General features: G+C 51.5%; 1 protein-coding gene across 4 annotated transcripts in view; it reads right to left on the bottom strand.

Moving 5' to 3' along the window:
* The window catches only part of Ttc7a (tetratricopeptide repeat domain 7A), a 111373-nt gene that overhangs the window by 39061 nt on the left and 50115 nt on the right, over window positions 1–22197 (bottom strand). For 3 of the 4 annotated variants that reach the window (XM_027417984.2, XM_027417985.2, XM_027417988.2), the window contains 6 exons: window positions 16446–16583; window positions 15809–15892; window positions 11067–11171; window positions 4846–4963; window positions 3870–3927; window positions 2547–2619 (listed from right to left, as the gene is read on the bottom strand). In XM_027417984.2, the coding sequence (XP_027273785.1) occupies window positions 2547–2619; window positions 3870–3927; window positions 4846–4963; window positions 11067–11171; window positions 15809–15892; window positions 16446–16583 (576 nt within the window). The remainder of the gene's footprint in view (window positions 1–2546; window positions 2620–3869; window positions 3928–4845; window positions 4964–11066; window positions 11172–15808; window positions 15893–16445; window positions 16584–22197) is intronic. The other variant, XM_027417986.2, reaches the window with a different exon arrangement.

Here is a 22197-nt window from a genome sequence, read left to right as displayed (position 1 = left end):
AGCACAGACCAGGCTCTTCTGTCACCCTCTTCTCGCACACCATAGTCCCCACTGGACACTGATGGAGAAACACCCCTCCTATTTACATCCTCACAGAGCCAAAAGTTTTGACTCCTGGGCGGGGCTGAGTGTGTGCACCCCAGCTCTTCACTGCCTTGCTGATACCTAGGGCAAGGTAGGGCAAGGTCTGCACTTCTTCTGTAGTAGGATGCAGTCAGTGGTTGCTCCAAGGAGCAATGTGTATGAGACACATCCTGCAGAGCCCCAGATCAGTGGATTTCCCAAAGCCTGTGTTCCCCCAAAACAAAGGAACTGCGGGACTCTTCCTTCTAGTCCAAGGGCATGCACTCAAGGCAGCTTCATTCCTCTGGCAACTCTGTCCACATCAGGGCTCTTTGGTCAGGTTTGTTTATTTATTTACTTTTAATACAGTGCCAGAGACTAAACCCGGGGCCTTTCATATGCTACGTATGTGTTCTATCACTGGGTCTTTAAGAGCCTTGCTCCTTAGCAGAGCTAAGATGCCAGCCTCTTGTGTTCCCTGTGGTGCTTTGCATTCCCAGTGTGCCAGGCCCAGAATCATGCGTAAGTCAAGGAGGGTATGAAGAAGCAGCTAAGAGCAGTGTGTCTACCTCCTTATTGTATGTGACGCTCCAAGGCTGGTCCTGGCCAGTGACTCACCGGAACAGACCCCATTATACCGAGAGGGACATCCAAACCCCCAGTATCACAGCTCAGGGTAGTCAGCCATGCTCTAGGCAGAAAGAGCTGGAAGGAGGGTCATAGAGACCCAAACAAGTGAGGATAATAGCTTAAGAGTCCACTCAAAGTCCTCAAGCCTTCTGGGACTTTCTAGATGTAGTGTCCCCAAGGAAACTGATCACCGGACTCCAAAAGCCTAACAAGCATTGTTTGTGGAAGATGAGTGCTATTCACCAAAGACTGGTGAATAATTAAAGAAATTAAAAAATCTATCACGGAAGGTTTATCATTAACGTAAGTTGCCAAGAAAGGCACCAGGTTCTTCTACAGAGGGGCTAAGAAGAGAGCGGTCTCAGGAAACTTTCCAGCTGCTCCCAGAAGCTGACTGATGTTTGCAGCCGAGAGGCTTAAGTGAGCAGGGCCTAGCCCAGGGCCTGGGAGTCAGGATCGTGGATACATGGTGGAGGTGGTGTAGTGATGAATGAGTCACAGGGGAGGAGGTGGTGTGAGAGGAAGGGAAAGAAGAAGCAGAAAGCAGGAGGAATGACAGCAGTGCCACCGGGTAGGAAACAGCTGAGATAGAAGTCTCAGAGATGGAGATGGGGGACTCATGCTGACAAGCAGGGCTAGACAAGCACTGCTAAGAGTCTAGGTGTAAGGCAAGAAGGAAGGGCTTTCAGGAGTGGAGTGAAGGCTACCATGCAGTGAGAAGTCAAGAACATAGGGGATCTGGGGGATGCTGAGAGGGTAGAAGACAGACACCCACTGTTCCTGGCTCAAAGGAAACAGCTAGTGGAGCTGCTCGAAGGTCAGGTGTGATAATGAGACCAGCCTCCTGGCAGGGACCCACATACCCATACCCGGGGCCTGATCTCCAAAAGGGCCAGCCACCTCTTAGCTGGGCAGGGTGAGCTTTGGGTGGAAGCATGTAATGAGATCATACTGTCCCTGCATGGGATGTTTAAGAGGGAGATGACACAGCGCCCACGACAGGGCTATCCTCACTTGTTCATGCACGAATGTAGACAGACCTCTTTTTTCTCTTTCTTGAGACAATGTCTTCCAGCATACGCCAAGCTGACCTAGAACTCACCGGCCTCAAACTCAAGAATTCTGCCTTAGCCTTCTAAGTGTCAGGACTGCAGGTGTGCACCACCACGCCTGGCTGTAGACAGGGCCTGGGAGGCTTCCAGCTTAGATAGATTTCCCAGTGGCAGGAGAGGAGAGCTGTACTGGGACCCCAGGACACCTACAGTTCCCAAGAAGTCAGGGTGTATCAGAGTCAGCATGTACTGAGTCAAGGCTGCCAGAGAAGCCCAGAGTACTAGCCTGAGGGCTGCAGGGTGCATGAGATCAAAAAGACTCTAACAGGCATGATTAGGAGAGTGTTATGACAGTTAGGATCCCCCAATACTGACCTCACAGATCACGATGGAGGAAAGGTGATTCTGCCAGGAAAGCTGTAGGTGGTTGTGGTGATGGTCACAGTTGGGCAAAGGAGGCTACCTACTGAACCCCCAAGGTCAGGAGGCTGCAGTGGTGTCTTTGGGGGGTCAGGAGAAAGCTTTGGGGTCACACAGAAATAGCCCCAGGTGCCAATCACACTTTCTCCAAGTTGGGGGTGGGGGGCAGAACACAAGCAAACGATTCTGTAGTCACTGATCCATGTCTTAGGAGACTGCAATATTCTAAGGAGGTGTAACCACATTGACCGAATCCCCGATGGACCCCGCACGCAAAGATGCTTGCATCAGTGACAAGGGCACCGAGGGACAGAGACAGACAGTCACACCGAGGAGGGCAGAGCCCCATTGATCTGAGGATTAGGAACTGTGACAACACACCTGTCGGACGAGGGCAAGCTGCAGGGAGACATAGAAGATAATCTGGGGGTCACCCGGTGCCAGTTCCTGGGCTCTGCAGGGGAGAGGGAGCCAAGAGTCAGTTACTGTGAGTAGAGCAGCATGCCAAACTTGTGCTGGGAGCTGTGGGCAATATGGTGGCAGATGATGGCTCAGACAGAGGCCCACAGGCAGCTCATGGAGGGGGACAGTGGCTCAAGGAGAGCTGGCTAAAGCTGAGGTAGGGCATCTCCAAGGTGACAGACCTCAAAGGAAGGGTAGAACAGGGATGGGGGAAGATAGGGTCACATCTGTGAATGGGAGTCTGGCTGTCTGCCTGCAGACATCAGTTAGCCTGGCTATGGCTCTCCGACTAAAGGACACTCACACTGCCCTGAGGAGGATGCAGGGCCTCTGAACTGCCAATCTGAGCAAGAAGCCTCGGGAACGCAACACTGGTGGGAAGAGGTGGGGTTGTTCCAGGGCTGGAATATCTCGCTTCTTTGGTTGGGGAACAATCTGACCCAGAGGGAGACTGGCATGCCACGTGCTCCAGTGGTACGATAAGTCCTAGCCAGGTCCTCCCCAGTAACATCCTTCTGTCACTTCAGTGTGGGGGATGGGAGCTTAGTGGGTCAGGCCAGGGGAGGAAGGTTCAGGTGGGCTGGGTTCCAGCTAGCAAGGCCTGAGGAAGGAGCTACATTGCCTTTTTCCCTCCCTGACTCTGTGAGGCTGTGGGTGGGAAGTCTCTGCAGCTCTGCTGTGGTCAACCTAGAGGACAATGACATCACTCCAGAGGCCCTGCTACCTGCAGGACACCACGTAGCAGTGGTTCGCCACCTGCCTGACCCTTTGACCCTTTACTATAGTTCCTCATGTTGTGGTGACCCCCAAACATAAACAATTTCATTGCTACTTCATAACTGTAATTTTGCTACTGTTATGAATCGTAATGTAAATATCTGGTATGTGACGCCCCACCCCAAGGGGTCATGACCCACAGATTGAGAACCACTGCTTTTCCTGCTTTCTGTCCAGTATCATAGGGCCAGTGGGGGAGCCTGAGAGCCCCAGGAGCAAGGGGTGGGCCTGGCAGTAGTGATCCAGTTCTGAGCTGACCATAGGACCTCCCAGGGGCTAGTGTTGCGGGCAAGGTCACCTGACACAACAATCCACTCCTGCCTGCTGGGTGACTGTCTGACATTATGGTTTCCTTATTTGTGAAAGGGAAGACAGAAACATCTACTTCATCATGGGACCCTCCATGTTATCACTTTGCACATGAAGAAGCAAAAGAAGCAGCAAAAGATGTAGGGATTTCCTCACCGCTCAAGTGTTTGCAGTGCCTTGCGGTGCAATTCATCTTGCTTGGACTTCAGGGTGGCTGCAGGAGACACAATGGATAGGGGGTCACTAAAGAAGAGAAAACCTCTCTCTGGCCCATCCCCAGGGCATAGGAACTTAGTGTGAAGGTGCCTATCAGGGCCCTGTTTGCAAACCTCAAGGTCCAGTAACAGGGCTCAAGGCACAGAAGAAAGCTGTGGCAGGGGACTATACTAAGGAACTGGTAGCCACGTCACTAGCCCAAGCAAGGATGACAGTGCCTGAAGATCCTATGACCTTGGGTGTGAGGGGCAGAAGACAACCAGTACCAGACTGTCCTATTATGGCTTCAAGGGTCCCTTGAGACTACACATAGCTGCAGGCACTAGGGGATGGGGGCAAAGTCTGGGTGGGGGACATAGCTCCCTCCCTTCCAGACTTCAAGGACACAAAAGTAGATGTCTGCTGTTCAATGGGGGAAGCCCTGGGCTGGACTAGAAGGTGGGGAAGGAGAACCACATGAAACTCCTGTAGCTACTTGGTACCATGTCAGAGGGATTTCAAAGACCCCAGAGGATTGCTGCAGAGCTGAGGGTAAAGGCAGGTCTGTGGGAAATGGAAGGAAGCTGCCACGGTGGGGTGGAGGGCTGATGGCACTGTAGAAAGGTACCAGGAGCACCACAGAGGGACGTGTGGGCTGGGCAGGACCCATGGTGAGAGACCCGGGTCCATGAAGAGGAATGGCACATTGGTGGGTGGGTGTCTGAGCAAGAGTGGGAACTCTTGGGACGGAGGGACATGTGTGTGTGTGTGTGTGTGTGTGTGTGTGTGTGTGTGTATGCATGCACATATCCCAGAGGAGTGTTCCTGTCTGTGGGGAGTAACAAGGAGGGTTCACTAGTAGAATGAGACACCTTGGAGGCAGCTGGGAATCTTGAGGCATTGCGTACAGGCAGATTCTGCTGGGGCCAGCACTCACCATCAGTGGCCTGCAGGCTGTAGGCGAGACCCAGGGCCAGGTAGCCTTTAGGCAGGAACTCTCCTGCTTCCTCCCCAAGGTTGATCACCACCATGGCAAAGTGTTCGGCCTCTTCCAGCTGCAAAGAGAAAAGGTAGTGGTCACTGTGTTGGGCCTCACTGTCCTGAGCCGGAAAGGGAACATAGTCACCAACCTGGGACGGTGTCAGCCCCGAGTATAAACAGAATAATTCCTACACTGGAACTGTAGGCAATGTGACTGGCTTATCCAGGCCATACAACTACTGAGCACTACAGCCAGCTGTCTGCTCTACCAGGAAGTGCCTCCCTGGACCTATGCCCCCAAGGAGCCAGTGTTCAAGGTCACAGGTGCCAGCTCTTACAAAGAGACAGAGACTCCCTGCCTGGGATAGCCAGCTCCCAAAGCCTACTATGCTGAGTATGAACCCAAAACAGGCCAGCATGTGTGGCTCCCTCCTCACATGGTCTCTGTAGGGAGGGCCTGCTCAGCAGACAGAGGGGAGCCAGGCCTGGCTGGGCCTTGAGAACATGTGCCTTGTTGAACATGGCCAACCCTTCAGAGTAGGCAGGCTGCCACACAGGCTAGTCTGGAGCTCGCTCCCTCCGTGAGCAGGAAGCCAGTGAACTTGAACATTCAGGGGAAAAAGGCCTTGGGCTGTTTTTGTCCTGGGAGCAGGGGGACTGTTCCAGTTGGAAAAGGCCCAACTGGCACGGGCCATCTGGGCACACATCATCACACACAACATGGGACACAAGGAGAAGGCACCTGAGGGGGAATTTATGGATACTTTGTGGCCCGCATAGCAGTGAGGCTGGCTGGGTTGCAGGGCTGGAGCAATGCCTGTGTCCATGCTCAAGTGTCTGCACCCACTCTTTCCTGCATGCCCCTAACCTGCTATGTGTAAAGCAGAGTAGTATGTCTCTGTATCACACAGAATATGGGCTTCCAGGACTACTTCCTCCAACATCTCCCTCCCATTCACACACCCCTTCCACCCCACCAGACAGACAACCATGCCCCGAGCTCAGGTAGGCCATCCAGCAGGAGAATCACTCAGGCAGTCCAGTGGAGGCAAAAGTCACACTCATGTTGGCTTCTAGCAGTGCCCAACCCTACTCATATCCCCACTTAAGCTGGTTTCCCCAGGAGGAGTAGGGTAGTTCCGCCTGCTGGCCACAGCTGGGGAGAGTGCACAGGCAGTCTCTCTCCCTGGGGTGTGGAATTGCCTGAGACAGAGGCCATGGGTGAATAAATGGGCTGAGTACCCAGTTTGGACACAGCTATGATGATCCATGTGCAAGAAAAGAAAACAAACACCCGCCCCCCAACCTGAAGGAGCAGAGCACACCCTGTGCAAAGACTAAGACTCCTCAATACACCATGTCCCCTACAGGGCCAACACTATTTTGAGTTCTGTTGCCACCCACAAAACAGCCCTTCTGTATGTGGACTCCCTGCAGTAATTATAAAGGAAAAACAGTATTAAGTCCAAGTAAGTTAATGCACAATACAATAATTACACATGGTATTAATAGACATGGGTGCTTTAGCTAGCAAATGGGGAGAATGCTATCATGGCAAAAAAAAAAAAATGAAAACTACACAAAAACAAAACATGGTACTAGGCACACTGTCTCTTCCTCTACAGCACGTGTGGCAATCTGAAAGCCTTAGAATTTGGCTCTGGAGGGCCAGGACCTCCCAGGCTCCAAGTCAGCCCCTGACTCCCAAGTAAGCTCTCTTCAGAGAGGCACAGCAGTGTGGTGATGAGGACAAAGCTTAGCACACAGCTTGGGCTCCCCATTCCTTTGAGGTTATCGTGTGGGTCTCAGTTCCTTCTTCTGTAAAATGGGAACAACAGTGTCACCCTCAGAGGGTTGCTGGGAGGACGGATATGATGTGAGTGCTTGGGGTGTGCTTGACTAATTGTCAGAGATGAACAGCAGTGCTCATATGTACTGCACACATGTGCCTTGATTACTAAGCATATGTGTGCATACATGTATATGTTAATCACACTATCAGTGAGCTGAAACATTTGCAAGTGGCACCAAAGGACCTTTGGAATCTAAAAATGCTAGTACTGGCTGCCTTTTGTCTCTGGGCCTGGCTGTTTATCACAGAAAAGTCGAGATTACACAGGACAAATGGGTACCAGGCAAACCTGCCCAGTGTGCTGTTGAGGTTCATGTTCCCTGACCCCATCTGAGGTTGAGGAAACCTCAATCAAAGACTGCCCACTATACACTCACCCCTTGCACAGGTGATAAGAAGTCAGGCTATTTCCCGCCCTATTCTCTTATGATCTATTCCTTTTTTTTTTTTCTTTAAGTGTTCTATTCCACAACCCACTGACATCTTTGACCCACGATCTGAAAACGCTGTTTCAGTCTGATGGTTCTCAGCCTCCCAATACTATTTCTACCAAGTCCCCTTGCCAGCCTCCTGCTGGGGACCTCAGACACTTCTTTCTGTGGCCTCCTGGAGGCTGCTGTCTCTGCAACCAGCTCAGATTGAGGCATAAGGTCCTCTTTCTCACCAAAATACAATTAGGTGAGGGGCTCCCAGCATTGCCCCCCCCTTCCCCAACCCCACTATGATACTGTCTCTAACAGAGCAGCTGGATGATCTTGCCATTTCCACCTAGGGAAGGTCCTCCCTGCCTCTGTGTTTCTGAACAGCCTGAAGCCCAACAGCCATGTCATAGCACCATGGCAGGAGGTTATGAGGCACAAGGAAGTTTGTGTGATATTCCCATCTCTATGATTAGCCATTCAGCCAGTGGTAGAACTGTGACCCCAGGCAAGTCTGAGGGCTTCATGGCTGTCCTCTGCACTTTCTCCTCCCTGACACTTGGGAAGAACGATGCACCACACAGGGTAACCCTTCGGTGGTTTGCTTTTGCTCTTCATGAATAAGGAAACACTCTGTGCCTTCCCAAGTTCCTTGGTCTCTGAGGCTTTCCTAATTTGGTCCCTGCATAACAGACTCAGCTGAGCTGGCACACTTGCTGGGGCTCAGGGCTGCCTTCCATCTCCAGGCAACCTCGTATACCTGCGCTGAACAGAGAGGGCCCTGCTTCAGGTCCTCTACCCTCTTTCTCTATTCCCAGTGGCTGGGGAGAGTCCCATTCCAAGACCTCCAGTTTCTCCTGAGTCCCTTCCTGTAGGGCCTGGAGCTGCTACTTTGTGGAAAATCTGTTTTTTGTTTGTTTGTTTGTTTGTTTGTTTGAGGGAGTAATAGGCACTTTCTCACTTCTACAAGATGGAGGCAAAAGAGCCAGCATTCTTCCCTGCTTCGTGAACAATCTATCTCCCTGGGTCTCAAAAGTGAAAGCAAAGGCATTTCCTTCCTAGGTGTTTACTGGGTGCGATGAAGAACAGTGGCAACCATTTGTCATATTCCTGACCTGCAAAGTGCCATGCAGACATACACAACCTCCTAAGGCTCACAGCTACCCTACCTACTGGGCACGCCACTTCCCAGATAATAGATAAAGAAACTGAGGCACAGAGAGGGTGAATCACTCCCTTAAAGTTACATAAGCTAGTGAGTAAGGCAGACTAAAGGACTTGAACCCTATCTGTTCTTCACAGCCTATGCGCTTTCCAGTACCCATACTGCTCCCTCAGGGGATATGAAGTAACCCTAACCCTAACCCTGAGTAACTCTAACCCTAGCCTTAACCTTGCACGGAGAACTCACCCTACGTCTGATTTTACCTCTTCTGCTGTCTGTGTGGCATACAACACACAAGCGTGCCCTGTCCTCTGTGCCTCCTGAAGGGGTTCCAACTTTTTTTAAAATTAAATCAGTTTTAAATAACTGTGTTTGCAGGATCCAAGAAGATATCTACATCTTCTTTTCTATCTGTTGCCCAAGTTTGCCTTTTGGCCAGAACGCAAGGCAAAGGAAGTGGAGAAGGGTACCTAACCAGAAACAAAGCCCACACCAGGCAAAGTTCACAGTGAAGGATAGAGTTCCTGGAGGGCGGGGCACAGGGTGTCACCAGCATCACTCTCTGGCCTGAGGAAAAGACATAGCTCTGCCCTGGAGAAGCACAGGGGGGTCATACAGTCCAAGGTGAGTACAAGCCAGACTTTAAGAGGTCCAAGAGTAGGGCTGGGAAGGTGGCTCAGTGGTTAAGAGCACTGGCCACTCTTCCAGAGGGTCTTGGTTAGATTCCCAGGGCATGCAGGGAAAACACTTAGACACACAGAATAAAAACAAAGAAAAACTAATTTTAGGAAAAGAAGAGATGGGTGGGGTGGGTCTGGGGAGGGATCCACATCTCCAGCAGCTCGCCCTTCCCCTAATCACCTGCAGAGCTTCGCTCCCCACTGAACTCTGACCATGCCAACACTCAAACTAGCCTCAGCCCCTGGTAACTGCTGGCCTTCCTCCCCCTTTCTGGTGACAAGTCTGCATGTTTCAGCTTCCTTTTGGGCTTTTCTATTTATGTTGTCATTGGTTACTTTGCTCCCAACTCATCTGATTTCAATTTGGACTGATTTGATCCTAATTTTATTACCATGTAATCTGAATGCACATAATCACTGTAATTATGCTGCGGAGGGAAACGGCTCCTCCACGGTGGGAAGACCTAAATTTAGGGCTTCCTGGCAAGGGCGCCATTGGCTGGGTGGACTCACAGCTCCTTAGAGCTGGCAGCCCGGGGGAGCACATATGCCCTCCCCCAGACCTGTTCCCAGAGACATTGGTATTTTGGGTTTCAACTAAGGGATGAACCCAAGGTTTACTCTCAGGGGGTCCTAGAATAAGGAGTCTGAGCTGGGGGTTGGGTAACAGCACCCCCAACCTCCCCTCACCTCCAGCTCCCAGCACTCTTTGCTGTAGGGGCGTGGCCTGGGACGCTGAAGCCTGCAGCTGCATGCCACCTACAACAGAGTGGGTGCTTGCTTTGGATCTAGAATGCAGAGGAAGGAATGGGGGCTACTTAGCCTGTTGGAGAGGATAATGTGGGGTACAAGGTGACAGTGAGACAGATGAAGAACTTGTTCTGTGTCACTCAGCATAGAAAAAGGACTCTCCCTGACATCGGGAAGCTGATGGGAACCAAAGAAAGCAAAGATTATCTGCACACAGTTACCAATTAGAGATAATATTAGTGTAATACTTCCTTGGGTCCAGTGCCCTGGGTCTGAGCTCATCAAAGACCAGGGGCTCAGGGCTCCAGGTTCATTCTCACTGTTTCAAGCTACTAATCTTTTGGGGGTTCCTTCACAACCCCCCCCCAATAAAGGCTATCAGCTGAAGAGAAGTAGCCTTTGAGCTACAGTCTACTAAAAGCCACCTCAGTAGAGAGTGGAGAGCAGACCGCAGGATGCAAGAAAGAAGCCTAAGGGGGCTGTTATAATAAAGTGTGAGGGGAAACGTGGCAGATTCCATGGCAGGCGAGGGTGACTGAGGCTGAGGGACAAACACGCCAGGCAGACAGAGCTCAGTGAGAAGTTTTATTAGAAAGGGAAAGGGGGAAGGAAAAAGAAAAGGGTTAAGGAGACACAGAGACAGAGAAAGGACAGAAGAGAAGAGTGAGACAGGAAAAGTCCTGTCTGCCCCAGGGGAACAGCAGTAAAGAGAGCAGGAAAGAGAATAGCGGGGAAAGAGAGAGGGAAAGAAAGAGCAGAAAAAGAGAGGGAAAGAGAAGAACGGAAAGAGATGGTAAGTGGGTGGGGTCTTTCTTTTAAAGGGGTCCCTTGCATCTGCGTGCAGACTATGCAAGTATGGAACCCTGGGCTGACCAGGGCACTGCCTGAGTGCATTCTGCCAGGTGACAGGGGCAGGCCAGCATAATGCCTGAGTCCTTATAGGTGCAATAAGAACAAAGGACTGCAAGGAGGCCATCTTTGTTTTGTCTCAAGCCAGGGTTGAGTTTGACCTCTCCCCTTCTTTACTGACTATGAAGTCATCTGAAGCCTCTTTTCTGATAGGTCGCCTACTACCCCTACCACTTTCCATCTGTCGGAGTCTCTGGAGACCACATTGTGAAGGGTTATACTGTCAACATCAAGGTTGGTGCCCTTCCAGAAACGCCCTCGCGCCCCTACACAAGGCGGCACCCTTTCTTCTACTGCAAACAACCTCGCCTGGTTCCCACTTGCTGGAGCACCCCCCCCCGCCCCGCCCCCGGAGGTTACTGAATCTGAGCCATGCTTGCCCTATCCCCACCGCTCACTCACCCAGTGCAGGGACCCAATGCAGACCTTGGCAGCCATCAGGGGCACGGTGGGGTCCGAGGGCTGTAACTTCATGCACTCACGTAGCAGCGACACAGCGTAGGCTGACTGCAAAAGCAAGGGTAGGGAAACAATCACTGGCCACCCCAGATCCCCATACTCTGGGGTGACCTCTGCCCTCAGTAGTTCTCCCAACAGTTCTTGTTCTGTACCCCTGTCCTTCTAAGACCCAGGGAAGGGAGCCCAGCAGGAGGAGGCCAGGTGACAGCCACTGCCTGCAAGCCCTCCTGAGTTTTGTTTCCCTCTTTTGGAGAATGGAGATCACGAACCTCACCCTCTGGAGAGGTGACAACAGCTAACATGATGACAAACAGAAACTTTCCAAAAGGAATTCAGATCAGAACCAGAGAGATTTGAGAAACAGACAGGGGATCTCTGAACCTGTACATGGAGGCGAGCTGGGGACAGGACTGGATAGGTGTAAGGCTGGGAAAGAGTTAAGGAGCCAGGGAGGGCCAGAGAGAACCTCCAGACAGGAAGCTGAGGGCCCAAGGGCTCCAGGACTCAACCAGGATTTGCTGATAGCTGGGGAAGGACATCTAGGCCCAGCAGGTGTGTCACCCATACCAAGAGGAATGACAGATAATACTCAAGATCTTATCATGTGCCAGGCATTTTCTTTCTAAGTCAGGGGCTGCCAAAAGAACCTGCAGGCTGAATCTAGCCCACTGCTTGTTTTTGTAAATAAGGTCTAATTGGGACTCAGTCTTGCCTGTTTGCTTATATACTATCTGTGCTGCTTCGTGATGCCACACTGGTGGGATGGCTGAGAGACTGGCTATTAATAGTCAGTCGAAACTGACTACTGCCCGACCCTTTACAGAAAGTCTGCTAACTCCTCTACCAGAGTGTTGGATTTTCACAACATCCCTACCACACAGGCAGCTTCACAGCTGAGAATAGAGAGAGGCTGGGCAGTGTCAGGCAGGCAGCGTGTTCAGAGCCACATAGCCTGAGAGTGACCAAGCAAAGGTTTGAACACAGCCTGGCCTAACTCTTAACCACTACCCTGTGTGGCCTCTGTGGTGATGACCTTGTCCAGAGGAAGCTGGTTTCCTGGAGAGAGAGAGGTTGTGTGTGCGTGCGTGTGTGTGTGTGTGTGTGTGTGTGTGTGTGTGTGTGTGTGTGTGTGTGGTCTGAACCTTCTGCTTTCTGAACCTAACACTTTCTGAGGGAAACTCAAAAGTCACTTTCCTGGCATGTAAGCTTCTATCTGTGACCCTCAGGTATATATATACATATATATGTGTGTGTGTGTGTGTGTGTGTGTGGTCTGAACCTTCTGCTTTCTGAACCCAACACTTTCTGAGGGAAACTCAAAAGTCACTTTCCTGGCATGTAAGCTTCTATCTGTGACCCTCAGGTATATATATACATATATAAGTGTGTGTGTGTGTGTGTGTGTGTGTGTGTGTGTGTGTGTGTGTGTCCAGGACAATTATCATGTTCTGGGTCCCACTCTGGGCTGAGCTCCTCATTTTAACTTAGCCTCCTTCTTCCCTAGCAACTCTGGGGGTGCCACTAAGGAAAAGAGGGCTCTGGCAGGCTCATCTGTCTGCAGTAGGATATGACTGGAATGTGTGTATCCCTGCCCCCCACCTTACCTCTCCATTCCCCACCATCTAGGGAAGAGCTTTCTTCCACCCAGGGTTACAGATTTCCCTGGGCTCTGACTGAGCTATGGTTTGCATACATCTTGAGTGTGTTCTCCAAGAATTCATGTGCTGGTGCTGGAACCTCAGAGTGATTAGCCCTGAGGAACAGAACCATGACGAGATGGGGTCTAGTGGGACCTGGTTAGGTCACTGTGTGTGCCCTAAGAGGACTGGACATCTTCCTCATAATTAGTTCTTGCAAGGAATGGGTATAAAATGAGCACGGCTTGCTCTATCTGGCTTCCTGCCTTGCTATAGTTTCTCCCACTTGCACACCCTCCTGTCATGTCAGCCGCCTTGAGGTCCTCACCAGAACTAAGCCAGTGGTGACACCCTGTCCTTGAGCTCCAAAACCATAAGGCAAAGAAGCTTCTTCTCATGATAAATTCTTCTGCCTCAGTTGTTTTATTCTAAGTAACAGAAAATAGATCAATGAGGCTAATTGTAGGTGTCTTCATCCAGGGCCTGCAGTGGGCTCAGTACTGGGCTGGGGTAGTGGAGTCAGATGTGACCTCTAAAGAGGTCACAGAAAGAAGAAGGGCAGCAGGGGGCACAAATCCCCTACCATTCTAACAATACAAGAGGACAGGATAAGCACCAGAAAGGGCCAGAGAATGACGGGCCTACTGGGAGTACCCAGTGTGGATTGCAGCAAGGGAAGCTGTGTGAGAGCTGCCAGGCCCCACCTCCTCAGAGCCCCTCTCCTGGGAATGCCTCACCACTGTCCCTCGACCCACACATCCCAGCAAGCCTCAGACTTCTCAGCTTTCCTTAGCTGCTGACCTTTGCATCCTGGAAACAGGATTCTCTCAGTCCTGACCCTCCACAATCTACCCACCCCTTCCCACCCCACCCCCACAAAGACCAAAAAACACTGCTATTTAAGGAGCCGAGCTGTCTGAGGACCCAGCAGTAGGAGCAGCCGGCTTCTTCTTTTTTTTCCCCCCTGTCATGCCGGTTACCTAGCAACGCAGCCAATGCAACTGCCGCATGGAGACCAAGAGAGGGAACGACCTAAATCATGCCACAGAACTCATCTGTTATTCCTGTGGGGTGAAACACCAGGCATATTTATATCTACCCAGCCGCACCTTCTGGAAGGTACAGAACCTGGATTCCCACCTTGGGCTCAGCAAAGGCAAGCTCTGGCCACTCCTTTGAGGTCAGGCAAATGGTTTTGGCATGCAGGATTCCCAGGGGGCGGTTGGAGAATGCCTTCCTTACAGAACAATTCACAGTGCACCAAGTGCCTGGATGGGCAGAGTGCCACATATAAGACATTCACTGACCACTCCAACTCCCTGTACCCACCTTTGGGGGAGGGGGGGAGTCACAAGGGAGCCAGAGCAGAGAATGACTTCCCAGAGGCTGGATGTTAAGCTGTCTGGACCTCTTAGGGTGCAGCTTCTCCATAAGGAAGAGGAAAGCCCCTCAAGTTCCAGACAATTGTGGTGCTTTTTCCTGTAGCTGGATCCTCCAGGAACTCCCTCAAAATTAAAGCTAACTTCTGTGGATAGTTTTGTTTTTTAAAGGGGGTAGCTTTTTTTTTTTTTTAATCCACAGAACAGTGCATTGCTCTAGGCCTTTCTTCTTCTCTGCTGTTTTAAGGCTAAAGGTGTTTCCTGTTTGGGGGAGGCAGGAAGAAGCTACTCAATGCTGCTATGGTGTAGGCAGAGGGTCCACATAAGCTCCAGTCACAACCCCCGCCCCAGCCTGCCGTTACCACCTAGGCGATAACAGGCAGCTACCTTCAAGTCCTACCCACCTACTCCTACTTCATCTTTCTGGCCCCTCCCCCTTGGTTCACACTGCCCCCTCTGCCTGGAGTTCTGCTGTCCTCCCTGCTCCGCTCTCTACTTATCTGATCCTGCCAGGTGCCTGCCGGGGAGTGTCTCTAATGCTGTAAGGCCAGCCCTGTCTGTATTCTGAGTTGTCCTTGAGATCTGACAACACCCTACTGGGCAGAGCGGTAGGTCATGCTGTGACTCCAACATGCTCTGGGAGGTGGCCCGTGTGATGCAAAGGGGGCTGGAAAGACAGAAGCCCAGCAAAGGATGCTCAAGGAGACTCCCCACTGACTTTGGCTGTGCCCCGCAGCCTCAGCCTGCAGTCTGACAAGACTGCAGCACCTGGTCCTCCTCCCGCTCCCCGCCAGGCCCTGGCCTGTCTTACTGCAGAGACCCAGGGCTGCCTGGCACTCCTCCATTCGTGGAGGCAGCACTGGCACACTGGGAGGGCCCTCCTCAGAGACGGCTGTGGGGCTAGAAATGGAATGTGGCACAGATGGGCCAGGGGGCGAGGGATTCCCTCAGCCCCATGAAAGGGCCCTGGGTATTTACAGCTCTTGGAACCATCTGCAGGCTCATGTCACCTCATTTCCTGCATTCATAGCGAGCGTCCTCAGCCCCATCTCCCTCTGCCCCCATCTCCGGAAAGGTTTTCCTTTCATGTCGATGCTTAAGATGCTTAAAATAGAGACTTACATAAGTGTAGATGGTGTGAGAGAAAACCAGAGGTGCCGGAGCAGGGTCCAGGTAGATGGGGGTGGGGGGGGGGCGAATGCCTACCCCGGTGCCACGTGCCCGGTGCCTCTTTTGCTGTCCCCACCCAGGTACCTCTAACTCCATTCATCACAGTCTCCCCTTCCCGATTCCCATGTGGGTGGTTGCCGCTCCACTCCACCTTAGAGCTCCCGTTCCTAGGAAAGTTCCCAACTCATAGGCAGGCCACTTGGGACAGGAACAGTGTTCCTCTCTCCTAGAGCCACCCCAACAGAAGTGGTGTGATAAGCTTGTGGTGGACCATAGGAAGAGAGAAGCATCCAAACTGCATGTGGCCACACCTACCATCACTAGCACCAATGACATAGGGCCTTCCCCCTCCTCGCTCAGTCATACAAATACTGAGTCAGTTCCCAGTCAACACAAATCTCTCCAGCATCTAACTCCTAGAGACCCCTGGGAGGGACTAGAGGTGCCCCAGAATCCATAGAAGGCATTTAACCCCCGCCCCCACAGCCCAGGGCCTTACCTTCCCACAAGCTACCATGGAGAGGGCCACTTGGTACCAAAGGTGAAATTCTGCAAATGCATACTTCATGGCTCGCTCTAGGCACTGGGGAGGAAGAACTGGTCAGCAGTGGCCCACTCCCCGTCAGGGAAACCTCTCCCCAAGTCACTGCCTTCAGAGAGCTGCAGGGCAGCTTTGTTCCTGTTGGAAACACAGGGGTAATCCAGTCCCTGCCACGGCATGCTGTGTAATGCTGCATGACAGTTATTTCTATAGTCCTTGATTCCTGCCTCTGTAATATGTGAATGATTTCATAGGGCCATTTTGTCATGCAAATGAAATCAGATTTGTGAAACTGTTTTTCAAGTACACACCGCAATAAAAAAAAAAAAAAACAAACTAGTGTTTATTATCATGGGACGTGGCAGGGCTCTCAGTTTTCACCCTGAGGTGAGATCTCCAATAACCCCATTCCACAGATAGTGAATCTGTGACTGAGGCTAGGGTGACTTGGCAAGGTCACAAAGCTAGTAAAAGTTAGGCCAGACTGAGAAGAAAGTGGCAAGTGAGGAAGGACAAATGGTCACCTCATGTGACTCCCTTTGTAAACCACCTGACTCCCAGGACGTGAGGAAGGTTGGGCGCTGGCCGGCCCTACCTCCGAAAGCATGACGTACTGGCCCCGCCTGCCCAGTGTGATGCTCAGGAGGTCATAGATGGCCGAAGCATTCTGCAAGCTCACTTTCCGGTCCTTCTCCTGCTCTGGTGCCCGACTCAGCACCACGTCCCGAGTCGCCTGTGGGTGGGATGGGGATACAAGGTAAGGACTTAGCATCACAGGGCCCATATTGCAAAGCCACTCACCGTCACATTTCAAGGCTGTCACAAGCCAGGTAACTGACCACACTCTCAGAAACGACCTCCCCTCTTCCCCACAGAGCTCTCTCCAAAAGACAGAAAACCCTTGGCCCAGGTGTGTATGTGGGGTGTCATTCTAAGGCTCAAGTCCTGGTATTCATTTGGAAGACTTCTTGACCTAGAGAGCAGTTACAAGGACTGTGCTATGGCTACATGCCTTTCATCTAAATGGATCACCTGTTCACCTTCAGCACCTCACTTCGCTTCAGACTATTGTCATCAATGCCCTCTCTTATTAACGCTCCCTCTTCCTTCATCCAGGAGCCAAGAGTAATGGATTGGTCTCAATAGTTGCAGGGCAGAGGGACATCCTGGGGTCTGAAATGACTCTTACACACCCTCATGGCTGTGCCTGGCAGAGCTGAGTTTTGGCCCCACACTCTTGCTGATGACTCCCAGCATCCCCTTTCTGACCGCTCTCCCCCTACCAAAGGGATCCTCGTCTAGCATCACCCTCCCTGCCTGAGTCTACTCTGTTCCCCACAGGCTACCAACCAAGGACTGGCCTGCTAGACAGAACAAAAAAGGAACTGTTGACCCCACCAGCCCTCCTCACAACCTCTTCCTACCCAGAGCCACCTCCCTCCTGCAGGCAAGGGGCTGGCACACCCATGGATGGGCCAGTGCTTGGGGAGACGGAAACCCCTGGTTGAGGAGACAGACTGTGTCCCTTAGAGGCTCCTAGAAACTAATAGGCCCCCTGGCCCCAAAGAACTAACACCCTTAGGGGCGTCTGAGGCAGAAAGACAAATTGGTGGCAATGGATCTGGACAGCTGCCTCTTCAGCCATGATTGCGATCGGTGTTCCTCCTCCTCAAGAAAAACAGATGGCCAAGGAGGGGATGCCTGGGATAGAGTGCCAGGAATGGCAGGAAACCCTCAGAAAGATCAACGCTAGAGCCAACCTGATAAAACAGAGCCAGGAGCTGCAAACAGTTAAGGCAGGAAAAGCTCCAAGAAATCCCTCTTCCCTCCCAGAGAGACCCACCCACACAGCCACGTGGGAACGCAACCTGCCTTCTATCCCTCTCAATATACTCCCCATTCCTCCACCTCCTGCAGCTCTTAGCTTCAGGCACCTACTGGGGACTGTGGGTGAGTGGGGACCTCCAGGTAGCAGTGGGAAAGGAAGGAGGGAATGAAGAACAGAGATTTAGAAAGGGGCTATGATATGCGTCTATCTGCACATGCGTACTGGAACCAGGACCGAGTAGGAGGAAGAAATCAGGATGGAAGGCAAAGGCCAGGTGTTCTGCACAGGTGGCTTGAAGTAGAGGGAGCATTGGTGGGCACATTCGAGGGCTGAGGAATTCATCCTGCACAGAAGCCATGTTGGGGGCGGGAGGGAGAGTGAGGAGTATGATGTCAGTACTTCTCTCAGGGTGACAAACTTCTTTCTCTGGCTGCCCCTCCTAACAGACTTCTCACCAGCTACACACCTTGCTGTTTCCTATCTTCAAGGCTCAACTGGATCTGGTCACTTTGTAGCCCTCTATGTCAGCCTGCTGGCCACTCCCAGCTCAGGTGGCTGCCTTCCTGGAGCCCAACCACCTCTCTGCCTCGAGGGTGTACACCAGGGCTCTGGCAGCCCCGGCTGAGCTCCTCAAACCCTTAAAGAGCTTCATAAGTGCACCTTTGTGTGCCAGCCCAGGAAGACGACCCAGGGCTATCACAGAAACTCCTTCTTTGTCTACCCTAGACCTTGCCCTCTAAGAGGACAGGCCTCTGGGTGTATCTGGTGGGGAGGAGGGGTGGATTTTCAGAACTGGGTGTTTTCAGAGCAGATGAAACACAAGCAGGGCAAGTCCTCTGGATGGCCTGGCCCCTTAACAGACAGACAGGCATGCTCTTAGGGGTCCTTAGTGCTTTTATATAAGAGGGGAACATGATTTCCACAGGGCAGCCTAAAGCAGAAGTCTGCCGAGCTGTTATCATAGCTTTGGGGGCAGGGTTACAAAAAAAAAAAAAAAAAAAAAAAAAAAAAAAAAAAAAAGAGCTGGGCTAGTGTTGGTTGCTGGGCAGTGCCTGTGAATGTAACCATGGTAACGGGTTTGGGTGGGGAAACTGGAGCAGAAAAAAAGGAAGTCCTAGGGCTGGTTAGTAAGCCACAATGGGGCATGGACTCATGTGTGGCTCTGAAGCCAGAACAAACCTCAGAGGCAGGGGACACTATCATTAGGCTTACAATTCCTCCCCAGAGGTGCCCCAGCCTTCCCCATCCCTCTTCCCTGGGCTCATGGCCCTTAGGCCACACAGGCCAGTGGGCTTCACAAGTACATTCTTTCCCTATGTATAAGCACGGACTCAGACTCCTGCTTTCATCAGGAAGACACTCCAGATCCAGCAGTGATGCAAACACCTTTGTTAGAGCAAATACAAAGCCACCAAGCTGCCTTCTGTGCTCTTCCAAGTGTCACCCACTGTCACCCACCATCCCCTGTGTTGTTCTTGGGATAAAGGTGAATATTTTCCCTGCATTTTTTTCCCTGCCCATGCTGCCTACTAGTCTCTGCTGTGACCTGGCCTTTAGCTCCTGCTATGGGATGCTCTGCCCTTATTTAAGTCAAGCACTTGGTCCCCAGAGGTGTTCCTACTATTCTTCACCTTTATCCCTCTGGTGGTTCTCCCAGGGTAACCAGTCCCAGACTAGATCTTTCGGATTGTCAAGAGACCAGCTGCACTCCAGTCATCTAACAGCTCCACACCCTCACCACGACCCACCACTAACCTTTGGACAAATGTCCCTGAGACAAAACTAGGAGTCACCCTTGCCTCTGGCAGGCACAGCCCTTGTTGAGGCACCCTTCCTAGGTGCAGGTCTTGCGTTACCTCCTCAGGGAGGGAATTCTCACACCCGTCAACTTATCTGGCCCAGGAACCCCAACAGCAATACAACAAGTGTAACCTTCCCAGGGCAGGGCACTGAGCCCCTGGAGATGGACATCCAGAGCCAGCCCAGGCCCTGTGGCCTTCCTGACACCAGTTTAACTATCCAGACAGCGCCCAGTCTCTACCAGATGCAGCTCAGCTGGTGCCTCTGCCAAGCCCCTAGATAGAATCCCCATCTGAGTGGGGGAACAGAACACTTCCTAAACAGCATCTGACCCTTCCTCTTGTCTACTCTCATCTTATTTTACAGAAGACTGAGGGAGGCTAAAGGAGTCTAAGGGAGGAGGCCCTCAGCAAACTGACAAATACACACAGAGGACAGAGACCCCACTGAAATCAAGATATCCTGGTTTCACCCTGGCTGCTTCCCTGATTCCAGGTTCCTCTGGGAAGGTGTCCAGAAGTCTTGACCGACACCATCAGAGAGAGACCTTGGGCTGGTTTTGCTGAAGAAGCACCCAAAGCAAAATGCAGACAGCGTCTCCCCAGTAAAGTCTTGGGTACTGTCTCTTTTCAAAGAACAGGCTCTTGAAGCAAAATGCTCAAAGCCCTGCTTAGGTTTCACAGAGACAGCCTCTCTATCAAGCAAGCGAGTCTCAGGGTCTGCTGACACCCCAAAACAAGGACCTAGGAAGCCTCTGTGACCAGCGCGCTACACTCCCCTCCCTGGAGGACACTATCATGTGCGGCTCCTGCTGGTGCCCCCCACTGGCAGACATGATTACCAACAGCTCTTGAACAGCCAGTCCACAGAGCCAAGAGCTACCATGCTCTGTGACAGGCTTCATCTACCCAGCGACACAGTTCCTGTGGCAGATGTCACAGTCTTCCTGTCACGGGGACTGAAACACAGGCTCTGAGCTGGCAACCTTCTGCAGAGCAAGGCTTCGAGTTAGAGCAAAGCAGGTGCCAAAAGCTAGGACGCAGTGTGTCTCATCCGCTGAGTCCCAAATGGTGTCACACCTAAGAAGCCCTTTTCTTTAAAATAGCAGACTAATGCCTTCAATCTCCCAACCAGATTACAACCTACATGTCTTCAAAGACAACTAAGAAAGAATCAAGCCTTTCCCGCCCCCAGAACAAAAACATGCATTGAACAACCCAAAGAGATAGCTTTGTGTTCATTTTCTTACTTAATCCACCAAAACTCCTTCCACGGAGGCCTCGTTAACTGCATCTCACAGATGAGCAAACTCTAGCTGTGCTATGAGTGACAAGTTACAAGATCCACAGAGCCAGGTGCCTGGTACCGAGTACAACGCAGAGCTAGTTTGTTAAGGTGCAGGGTCCCAGTCCCAGAGACACCCCCTACATCCCACACTTTTTCCATATCAAGTACCTTTCTGAGAGGCCACGCCAGCAATGCATTCTTTGCTGGCTCAATAAAAAAGGGTCAAGGATTTAGCTGGCCTCTTTACTCCCTGCATGAACTTCAGGCTATTATTTTATATACAGTGCTGAGCATGGCCCAGCACAGCACAGCTGCTTGGTAAGATTAAGTGACGAACAGTGCTGAGTCCAAGAATGGATTGTTGGGAAGACGGTGGGCAAGTGGATGGACAGGTGGGTGGGCAAACAGATGCTGCATGGATGACTGAATGGTGGGTAGAGTGGTAGATGTATGGCTATGAGTGAGTGGGATTTAAAATGCTCTTTTAGCCCTAAAGATAAAGTAGGTGCAAAACACAAATCTTAACCAGTTAAAATCAAATCCCTTATGCTACTGGGAAAACATTGGTGATTTCTATTTATCGCTTGGAAGACATGGTTCCATCATCTGACCAAATGGGTTAGCACCAGGCATACGCACAGACCCCAAACAATTACTCTCTGAGTCCCTAACCATAAAAGCAGCTATGGCATTCAGGAAGGCACAAAATACCCTCTGCCAGGTGGCTGCTCAGAGCAATGGTGACAGTGACTGTGGTCTGGCACTGCAGGAGTGGCTTTTACTGCAGTCTACGAGACACTGCAAAGTCACAGCCAAGGGTGCCAGCTGCTGCTCTAGAGGCTCGTCTACAGCCCATCATCTATAGCTAAATTGAGCCAGCAGCAGAGATGAGGAAAATCCCTCAGGCACACAGGGGCCACGCTAAAAGTTCATGGAACCTTAGGGATGAACTGAGGAGTCAGAGCAGGAATTGACAGAGGCCATGGTTCAGGTCACCTTCTGGAGGAGTCAACAAGATGGCACTTGCAGCCAAGCATGATGACTGATTCTGCCCCCCCCCACACACACAGCTGGGTTTCTCTGTGTACCAGCCCTGGCTGTCCTAGAACTCGCTCTGTAGACCAGGCTGTCCTCAAACTTACAGAGATCCGCCTGCTTCTGCCTCTGAGTACTGGGATTAAAGGGGTGAGCATCACTGTTGGGAGTCGTGGTAAAAGTAACCTTGTACCTGTAAGATATTTGGGCAGAAGACTGCCAGCATTTTAAGAATAACCCCTTATGTTAAAAGAATAGCTGCCTTCAATCCTTCCCTCCTGATACATAGCATTTGGGCTCACAGAAGTAGTTTATAGAAAGAAAGATACATTTCATGGTCAGGTTTCCTAGCAACCCTTCCCCCATGCATTCTGTAACCCAACTAACATTTAACCCT

Source organism: Cricetulus griseus, chromosome 5, assembly GCF_003668045.3.
Source record: "Cricetulus griseus strain 17A/GY chromosome 5, alternate assembly CriGri-PICRH-1.0, whole genome shotgun sequence".
NCBI lineage: Eukaryota > Metazoa > Chordata > Mammalia > Rodentia > Cricetidae > Cricetulus > Cricetulus griseus.
This window is presented reverse-complemented; position numbering and strand designations above follow the sequence as displayed.